General features: G+C 55.1%; 1 protein-coding gene across 1 annotated transcript; it reads left to right on the top strand.

Annotated features, from left to right (window-relative positions):
- The first annotated feature begins 9,184 nt into the window (after nucleotides 1–9,184).
- On the top strand, nucleotides 9,185–10,474 carry LOC119443691 (centrosomal protein of 135 kDa-like). Its single transcript, XM_037708407.1, has one exon. It carries the CDS (start codon nucleotides 9,185–9,187, stop codon nucleotides 10,472–10,474), a length of 1,290 nt encoding a protein of 429 aa, XP_037564335.1.
- The last annotated feature ends 183 nt before the right edge of the window (nucleotides 10,475–10,657 follow it).

Raw genomic sequence — 10,657 nt, 5'->3', positions numbered from 1 at the left:
TGTGTCCGTAGCGCGCAATCGAACGAGGGACCCCTCGCTTCCGAACGCGCGGCGCTAACCACTACGCCACGAAGCGCACATGGACACACGCACCACGATTACAATAGACAGTTTTAGTATTGCGGAAATGGCACCACGCTAAACGCAATAAAATAGCGGGGTCAGACTGCGCATTCTCAGAACGCTATTTCAGTTTTGCGGGTAGCGTGCGTCCGCTATTTTTCAAATATAGCGGAGACGCTAAACGCTCGCTAAATTTTTAGCGTTGCAAACATGGTGGCACCCTCGGTCCGAGCGCTTGACATGCAGGCTCGTTTGAAGGCTTGGCGTGGATCCACACGGCTAGCTTGGTTGTCGAGCTGCTCAGTTTGCTGCTTTGACTACTCGCAGCTAGATGGTTTTGCGCTTAGCGGCGCATCGTTATCTTACGCTATACTAAAACTCTATCGAACAGCGTTCCGCAAAGATTTAGCGTGCGTAACACGCTAACGCTAACGCAAGCATTTTCCAGCAATACTAAAGGTCTCTAATAAATACCCAACATTAACGAAAGACTTCGCGTTTCTAACGCGTTTGTGCTAGCGCGTTACGGCCCGTGTAAGAAGCTGGTGTAAGACGCTGTGGCCTCTCCGCCTTAGGAACGCGGGTGGCGCTCGAAGACGGCGGACACTCTCCGCATCGGCTCCGTCAATAATCTCCGATTATTGCGGTGCTTCACGCCATTGTCCCAAAATTATGGACTCATCGTCACCGCCAAGTTCTCTGCTCCACCCGGATGCCACCCGCGCCCAGGTGGGCCCATTTTTCGCCAACTTCTGCGTGTTTGATCTCCACGACGGCTCCCCGCCAGGCTTGACGTTCCGTTAGGCCTAGCTCCGCATCGCCCGGGTTTTCGCGGCGTGATGGCGGACGCCACCACGGTTACGGGCTATGACCCGACCTCACTTCGGGTCGTGACGATGGAGACCACCTCCTCGGACCATGCCATGCCCTCGGAGCACGAGTATTTAGCCGACATGGTGAAACTCTGGCAACGGAAGCAATCCCAGGCCGCGGCTCCGCCCAAGGGCCAAGGGTCGCGCGCCGCCACCCTGCCACAGGTGGCTGCCTCCGGCTCGTCCACGCGCCGCTCTCTAGACGGAACGCGCACCGCACCACCTTCCCCGCCGAGGCGTCAACCCAAGTGGCGACCCCGCCATATTGCTCGTCTCTCCCGTGACGACTACATCGTCGTGCTGAAGCCTCGCGCTCCTTTTGAGCTCAAGTCGGTCCTCCCGTCCGATCGTGCCGGCGACGCGATTCGTGCATACCTGGGAGAACACTCGTCCACCTCTTTCCACGTGTGGCCAGTGTGGGACCAAAACGTTCTCGTGTGCAGTGTCACCTCGTTACCTATGGCGCAGCGCCTACTTGGGGACATCCAGTTGCCGGTGGGAGACCAGCAGCTCCCTTTTCGGGGCCATGCCAAGGCGTCCGGGGAAATCTGCCGGGGTGTCATCACCATCAACCCGGCTGAAACCCCACAGCGCATCAAATCAGAACTAGAATGGTCGCAAGGCGCTATCCTGGCGGTCCGCAAACTCGGTGACTCTACTGCAGCGGTGGTGACCTTCGAGGGCACGAAGCTCCCCCGCTTCATCTTCTACCACAGTGTCGTGGCCTACGTGCGCCCGTACAAGAAGACAATCCCGGCCTGTTCCCTCTACGACACCATTGGGCATCGACCCTCGGCCTGCCCGCGACCCACTCCCGGTCGCTGTACCCGCTGTGGCACTCAAGTCCAAGTGACTTCGGAAGGCCTAGCTGAACACGAATGTAACCCGACATGCCTTCTCTGCTCCGGCCCGCATGAAACCGGCGCTCGGGGATGTCCAGGGAAATATCGGAAACCTACACCACCATCGACCTCGAAGCCACCTGCACCCCCGTCACAGGGAACGCGAGCGGCCTCCCAACCCAAGCCTGGATCACGTCTCCAGACCCCGGCGAACCCACCGCCGACCACCTCAGTGCACTACCCGCCGCTTGCCGTGGCGCCACCTCAGGTGAGCAGCTGGGCAGGGATTACTGCTCCTCAGCCTCTCCCTCCCTCCCCCCTCCTTCTCCAGAGCTCTCCGCTCTACGAAAACAGAACGCTCTTCTGCAGCGGCAAATCGCAGCTCTCACTAAGCAGGTGGCAACTTTCCAACTGCAACAACAGAAACCGGCAGGACCCCCCACTGCCACTTCAGTTGTTAAACCCGTCGACCATCAGCCTAGCCCTCGCGCTACGCCCACTCCGCGTACTCCCCCCGCTCCCCCGGCTTCGTCCACGGCGCCGGCTTCTCAATCAGTTACGGGGGCACCTCAGAGCCCTCTTTCTATAGACCACACCCTGCCGCTCGAGGACCGTATTACTCGTCTAGAAAATGTAGTCCTCTACCAAATTTCCACCATTAATGTACAATACATTGTAGCTGACGTGGTTCAGGCGGTTCAGGCCTGGGCTCTCACCCAGTTCCGCGCCAGATCATCTTGCTCGCGCTCGGCCTCCACGAGCAGCAGCTCTGCCCCGCGTCGACGCAAAGTTGCCGGTTCCTCTTCCCCGGCCCTCAACCCGGCTTCCATCCCCCTTCCTGCTCAGCAAGGCCAGGGGCAGGGCATGGAGGATGACCCATAAAATTTTGGATTTTCATCATGGCGACTCCTTCATCTACACATTCGCCATCATCCCAATTCGAAATCATCCAGTGGAACTCCAGGGGCTTCGGGAACAGGCGAAAGCGCTCGCATCTTCTCCTATTCCTTCAATCTCGGGGCTCTCTCCCTTCCGTTCTTGCCCTCCGAGAAGCCGGTCCAAACCCTACCCTTTCAGGCTACTGCTCCTATATAGGCGGCACCACCACCAGTCTCCTCGTTCACAAATCATATACGGCTGTTCAGGTCGACCTAGACCTTGACCTTCCCTATGATTACTGCATGATCTCCGTTCTTCCCCAGAAACTCGGGGCCCAGTCAATCCATATTCTCAACCTGTACCCCCGCACCTTCAACGGGTCACTTTCGCGGAACTCTTCTATCGGGCTCTCCAAGCGGCGGCTCGGCAACCCCTTGTGGTGGTTGGACACTTCAATGCTCCTAGCCCACACTGGGGGTACCACTATGAAAAGGCTCGGGGCCGCAAGCTTAAGGAGCTTATCTCTACTCTCGGTTTCACGCTGCTCACCCACCCAGCGCATCCCACACGCCTGGGAAATTCAGTGACACGCGATACCTGCCCGGACCTCTCGCTCACACGAAACATTAGACATGTTACGTGGGAGAACCTCGAGGACACTCTTGACAGTGATCATTTCCTGCTTCGGATTGCCTTCCCGACACAGAAAATGCGCCAAATCCGGGGCGCAGCCCGCATCACGGACTGGTCAGCTTTTCGCACCACGCCTTTCCTCCTGCTCCCATCCCCGCAGGACTACCAGGCATGGGCATCATACGCCCTCCACACCCATCAATCATACACCCGATGCATTTGTACCTCCACCTCAGCCCCCGCAGTAGATCCCCACCTCCTCCACCTTTGGGAGGCACGCCACAGCCTTACCCGCCGATGGCGACGATACAAGCTAAATCGTAAGCTTCGCTCCCGCATACAGACGCTTACCGCGGAAGCAGCTGACTACTCTACACAGCTTGCGGACACAAATTGGGTCGATACATGCATGAAGGCAGCAGGTCAGATGAGCTCCAAGAGTACGTGGCGACTCTTTAGGAGCCTTCTGGATCCTTCCACTACCCGCGGGGAAACACAACGCCAACTTCGTCGCGCCTACTATGCCTACCAGGGCCCAACGAGCCAACTCGCGAACGACCTCTGCGACCGCTATCTGTGTCGTACCGTTGACCCCAAGGGCCCGGAGTACGTCTACTCCGGGCTCCCCAACCCCGAACTCGACGCCCCCTCCACGCTTCCCGATCTTCGGGCGGCGCTGGCCAAAATGAAGCGAGGTACTGCCCCAGGCCGGGATGGTATTACGGTCACTCTCCTGGCCAACCTTCCCGACTCAGCATACCTCTCGCTCTTACATTTAATCAACACAGTATGGGAGGGAGAACCCCTCCCCGCGGAATGGACCACTTCGGTGGTCACATTCATTCCCAAACCCGGTAAGCCCGTCAGCATTGAGGCATTGCGCCCCATCTCGCTCACCTCCTGTGCGGGCAAACTCATGGAGACCATGGTCCGCGACCGTCTCTCCGCATATCTGGAAAGGAAAGGTGTCTTTGCTGACTTGATGTTTGGGTTTCGCTCACATCTGTCGGCACAGGACGTCCTTCTCCAACTCCAGCACGACTTCATTGTACCTAATACTATGCGCCACAATGACAAAGCCGTTCTGGCCCTCGATCTCCGAGGCGCCTTCGACAATGTCAAACACAGTAGTATCCTTACCAACCTTAGCACCACGAATTGCGGATCTAGAGCTTTCAGGTACATCTGTGCATTCCTCTCACATCGCACCGCCTTCATCCGCATCGACTCTCCGGAACACGGTTCGTACCCACTAGGCACCCGGGGTACACCACAGGGAGCGGTCCTCTCACCGCTCCTCTTCAATCTAGCCATGCTCCAACTTCCTTCGCTCCTCGCCCAGGTAGAGGACACACACCACGCTCTATACGCAGATGACATTACCATCTAGACCAACTCGGGCTCCCCCGCACAAATTGAAGACCGCATGCAGCGCGTGGCACTTATTGTGGACACCTATGCCTCATCATGTGGCCTGGAATGTTCCCCTACCAAATCATCTCTTCTCTCAATCTCACCTCTACCGCCACCTCAGATATATCTCCCGTCTGTCCCGATACAGGTCGTCTCAGAAATTCGCATATTAGGCCTCCACATCTCCTCTACTCTCAACCCTGGTTCTACCATTGCCCGTCTTCGACGCACTAGCGAGCAGGTTAGCCGTACGATTCGGCGGGTCTCCACCAAACGTGGCGGCCTCCGCGGCTGGCACTCCCTCCGCTTGGCTCAAGCGTTTGTGACCAGCAGAGTCCTTTACGCCACTCCCTACCTTCGCTTGCGTCGCCACCACGAGAACCAGCTGGACGCACTGCTCCGCTCGGTTCACACGCGAGCACTAGACCTTCCCATTGCTACCTCCAATCGCCGCTTTGTGGCCTTGGGAGTACACAACTCGTATGACGAGTTGCGGGAGGCCCATCTCGTCAACCAAGTCAATCGCCTGTCTCAGACGACTCCTGGGCGCCGCCTTCTGGATAGGCTCTCACTGAACCCGATCTCTACCCCATTTCCCCCTGCTTCCGTCCCGAAGCTATGGCGGCACAAACTTTGGGTTGAATCTCTTCGTCGCAACATGGATCCCACTCAACCCACAGGCAGACGCCTAGCCCGAGCACACTCTCTTCACACTCGGTACTCCAATTCTCCTGGCGTCTTCTATGTAGATGTCTCGGGACCAACTCCCCCGGACACTTTACGGCCGCAGTGATCTCCGAGGCCCACCACATTGATGGCCTCTCTTTCCGCTCATCGGACACAACACAGTCCGAAGAGGTGGCCATCGCTTTGGCCGCCTCTCACCCGACCTCAAGGGTCATTATCACGGACTCGCGCTACGCCTGTTCCCGATACCTCCAGGGTACCATAGCTCCTCTGGCCGCCCACCTTCTTTGGGCGGCCTCATGGCGCTTTGAGCCTTACTCCATCCGCATCGTCTGGTCTCCTGGCCACGCGGGTCTCCCCGGTAACGAAGCGGCGCATGCCGCTGCCTGCGTCTCTCCCTCCCGGGCCGTTACCACCTCCGACTCTGCGTCTACCCCAGACACCTCAGCTCTTACGCAGTACCGCGCAATTCTAGAGCATTATCGCAGCTCACGCCGCCTTTACCCAGACCCTGCACGGGGCCTCTCTAAAGCGGATGAAAGACTTCTGAGACGCTTGCAGACTAACACCTTCTTGTGTCCTGCGGCCGCCCAGCATGTCATGCCGGGTATACACAGCTACTGTGCGCATTGTGGGGTCCTGGCCGACACCTATCACATGATGGCAGTATGCCCCTCCATACCCCTTCCTTTTTCATCCCCCTTCCCCCTACCCACAAGAGAGGCTTGGGAGGAGTTCCTGCTTGGCTGCTCTACCCTGGACGCTCAACGCTCCCTGGTGGCCCGCGCCCGAGCGGCGATCATTTCCAGTGGACTTCCGGAATAGGGAGACCACCCAAGTGCTTCTGTAGAGCAACTCTCTGTAATTTTCTGATTAAATGTTTCTCCACCACCACCATCTCCGCCTTACCCCCGTATTCATAAACGCTCCTCGACTTGAACTTGACTTGCCACCGCCTTCAACGCGTTTCGAACGCGCTGCCCAAGGCGGTGGCAAGTCAAGTTCAAGTCGAGGAGCGTTTATGAATACGGGGGTTATACTCTCTCAGCAGTCATGTGATGGCGTCGGCAAACGCGGTGCACGTTCCGGCATGTGTAAACGGCTGCGTAAGACGCTGTGGCCTCTCCCCCTTACTAGAGAGTACTGCACGTTTCTAACGCGTTTGTGCTAGCGTCCCCTTAAGCGGGAGATGGTGCAATTATAATGAAGGGCGCTGTTATAAAATAGGAATGACGTCACATATGGCGCGTGTCATTGGTGGAAGTCAATCGTTCGATTTAGTGCGGCTAGACTGGACGAATTACACGGAAGATTTACGGTTTACCGATGATTCCCTCCGGAGCTTCGCCCACTCATCATCATTCACCCCGTGGATATGCGGTGTTTTTTTTTTGCAATAGGTGGCGGCCAACTGATTCCGTCTGTTCATGTATTTAGCATTTGCCTGCATCTTATTATGTGCATGTGTTTGTATCATTTTGTAATAGTTCTACTTGCAGTGATACAAGCATCTCTTTTTATATATTGCACCACAGTCATTTATTCAACTTTGTGTTGAAATGTTGAATTTCCCGCGTTCTTCCTACACGAAAGAAGAGGACGAGGATCGGGCCAGGGAGCGCGTGAGCGCGTTCGAAGGAACAGGCTGGCATCTTGGACGTTCTGGGCTGAGGCGGACGCTAATAAACGCCTCTCTGAGTCTCGAGTTTTTGTCGGCTGTTCCGTGTGCCACGTACTCTAACATTTGGTGCCGAAACCCGGGAGGCGACAGCCGGGAGCTACCGGGAGCTTCGCTGGTGGCTACCGACTGGAACCACTGCCACGACCACGGAGGTATACGGATCAGCGGACCGCCATGGATAAGCTCAAGTTGAAGCGAGCCACAAGAAGGGCCCAAAACACCAGGATCATTCAAGAGGCAAGTGCGGTGCTAGAAAACAATGCCGCGACATTGCGACAGATCGACTGTATTTACGAGCGGCTCAAGAACAATAACGATGAATTGAAGAAGATCAATGATGAATTAGAAAGCCACATAAGTGAAGAGGCATTCGAGGCGGATTACGCAACCGTAATTGAGTATGAGGACAACGCGACCCGCATCTTAGCCGAGCTCCAGAGCAAACGCCGCCAGCAGTCCGAAACCAATTTATTGTCATCGCCAGTCGTGGTTCGTGACATGCCGGTGGCCACGGGGCATTCTGAAAGGCCATGGCCTTTCAGAATGTCCCTGCTCCTGCAGGAGTCAAGTTGCCGAAGCTGGTAATTAATGCTTTCGACGGTGATCTGAGCAAATGGAACGCGTTCTGGGAGCAATTCGACCAGATCATCAACCAGAACGGAACTCTTGCAGCTATCGACAAATTCAACTACCTGAGGTTATTTTTGAAAGGAGACGCGGCGACAGCTATAGCGGGGCTGCCTACCACCGAAGCGTGTTACGTTGACGCATTGGACATGCTAAAAAGACGTTTCGGGGACAAGAAGCGATTGGAGCAGGAGTATTTCTCAAGGCTTCGAATGCTCACTCCTGTGCGTTCTTCTAATGAAGTAACGAAACTTCGCAAGTTGTACGACCAGGTGCTCATTAACACGCGGGGACTGGAGGCGCTTGGCGTGAGCAAGTCGTCTTTCTCGTCGATGCTATGCGATGTTCTGCTCAGGGCACTGCCACGTGACATTGTCGTAGCGTATCACAGATCTTACGCTACACAAGCTGCAAGTTCCGCCAATGTCAACGTTCAGCAAGCTACGGAGCTAGAGCGACTGCTGCAGTTCGTCTCTATTGAACTGGAAAGCCTAGAAAAGAGTGACTTTGGGGAGCAAAAAGTATACGACGAGGCGACTCATCCTAGAGACAATAAGAACCGCCGGTTTGACAGTGCGATCCCAACGTCATCAGTGCTTCATAACCAAGCTTCAAAAACACCTCCGGACACGGGCTGCATTTTCTGCAAGTTAACGCAGCATTTGACGGAGTCTTGCCGTACAGACTTATCGCTGTCAGAGAAGAAGAAGCAACTCGCCGCCGACATGCGGTGCTTTCGATGCACCATTAAAGGCCACCGTGCAAGGGATTGCAGAAGGAGAATTGCGTGCTCCGGCTGCAGAGGTCGTCATGCGTCTAGTATTTGCGCCCCAGATAAACTAAACCGAAAGGCCTATGAAGACGTGAAAGGCAGCAGTACGACTGTATGCGCAGCAACAACTAAGAGCAACGAAAGAAGTGACACTTTGACGTGCGTGCTCCTACAGACTTTCCGAGCATGGGCAGTGACAGATTATTCATGCCGTTACATCAGAGGCGGGTTCGACGGAGGAAGTGAACGTACGTTCGTAACAGAAGCTCTTTCAAGGCGGTTAAAGTTGAGGTGTCTTGCTTTGATACCATGGCAATAAACACTTTCGCCAGTGTGAGCAGTTGCACACCGAAAAGATTTCGCATCGTCGAGCTTCATCTCCGAAGTCAGCATTCCGACGTTGAAGTTGCATTGAGAGCCATCGAGAAACCCCACATTTGCCGAGACATATCAGTCAACACGATGACTCCTTCGTTCATCACATCATTAAAAAAAACCGGGCACGATGTCGCCGATGAACTGATCCACCCGTCCATTGAAAGAGAAAACGGAGTAAGTGTTCTAATTGGCTCAGACCAGATGTGGGCGGTGATGACAAGTTAACTCTCCAGACCGGGAAACGAGGAAACACTCATCGCTATGAACTCAATAGTTCGGATGGATCCTTCAAGGGAGCACCGAGCACATGTCGTCAAAGCCAATCAACTCACGAGTCATGAATCTGCAAGCAAGCCAGCCGTCTGCAGAAGATGAGCAGTTGTTGAGTCGGCTGGAGTTGCTCCTGAGGGAAGTCGACAAGCAGCATGATCACTTGCTTGTGGAGAGGGACAGCCAGGCTCGTCAGCTTGCCCTCACTGAAAAACTCAAGGAAAAGGATAAAGATACCCAGACTGCCCACTTCACATGCCGAGCTACAGAATCACACATTGACAAGCTGCAAGACAACCTAAACAGCAAGGAGAGTGATGTTGTGAGGCTCGCATGTCGAGGGAGAGAGTTGGAAGCAGAAGCTGCATCAGCAGCCGAGTCCCATTCCCACCTCCTGCAAGAAAACCAGAGGCTTCATGAGAACTTTACACTTGTGGCGAAAGAGCACAAGAACATGGCATCTGACTTGGAGAATGCTGTACAACAGAAGAAAGACTTTGAACTTCAAATCCAGGAGTATGTGATTAAAGTAGCCGAAATAGAAGAGCTCCTGCGTACAAGGGATCGAGAGAGGGAAGATATTTTGGACCAGTACCGGTCCCTTATCTCGGCCAACGCTGATCTGCTGACTCAGGCCGAGCAGAGCCAGAAAGAACAAGACAGCAGTGATGCCACACTCAATAGCCTGCGTCAGCAGCTTGCACGACACATGAGTGCGATGACAGAGCAGGAGCCGAAGCTGGCTCCAGCTGGCTTCACTGGGATCAACTATGGCAGCCTTGCAAGAGTCCCAGCAGCCGAGTCCAGCGCTGCCGAAAGAAGTCGGCTGAAGGAGGAACTTCAGAAGAGCTCAGACATGCGCGCAAGGCTCGTCGAGCAAGTGGAATCGCTTCAGGACCAGCTCGCCAAAGAACAAACTGTCAACAATCAGATTTTTGGGCACTTGAGGCGCCTAGAGGACGATCTTTCTCTGGCACGTACCGAAGCAGCTACGGCTCGCTCCGACGCAACCAGTCTGGAGCGCTTGCTTGCCACATCTTGGGAGCATCGCTGCCAGACAGACATTGCCCTCGAAAGGATCTCTACCGAGATGGAAAACATGAAGCAGGAGGTGCAAGCAGGAGCCACGAGCAGGGCAGCCCAAAATGAAGAGAACAGTTTTCTCAGAAGCAAGCTGTCAGAGTTTGAGCATACAGTGGAGCAACTAAAGCAACAAGTCGTCAGTGAGCAATATGCAAGGGTGATTGAAGTCTACGCAGGAGAAGATGGACACGTTCGCTCTTGCAAGATAAAGCGACAAGACGGCCTCGTGACAATGGCCATCCAAAGACTCTTTCCGCTTGAACTACAGGCATGACCGCACTTCACGGCCGGCCATGTGTTGAATGTCCCGCGTTCTTCCTACACGAAAGAAGAGGACGAGGGTCGGGCCAGGGAGCGCGTGAGCGCGTTCGAAGGAACAGGCTGGCATCTTGGACGTTCTGGGCTGAGGCGGACGCTAATAAACGCCTCTCTGAGTCTCGAGTTTTGTCGGCTATTC

The sequence above is a fragment of the Dermacentor silvarum genome, chromosome 3, assembly GCF_013339745.2.
Source record: "Dermacentor silvarum isolate Dsil-2018 chromosome 3, BIME_Dsil_1.4, whole genome shotgun sequence".
NCBI lineage: Eukaryota > Metazoa > Arthropoda > Arachnida > Ixodida > Ixodidae > Dermacentor > Dermacentor silvarum.
This window is presented reverse-complemented; position numbering and strand designations above follow the sequence as displayed.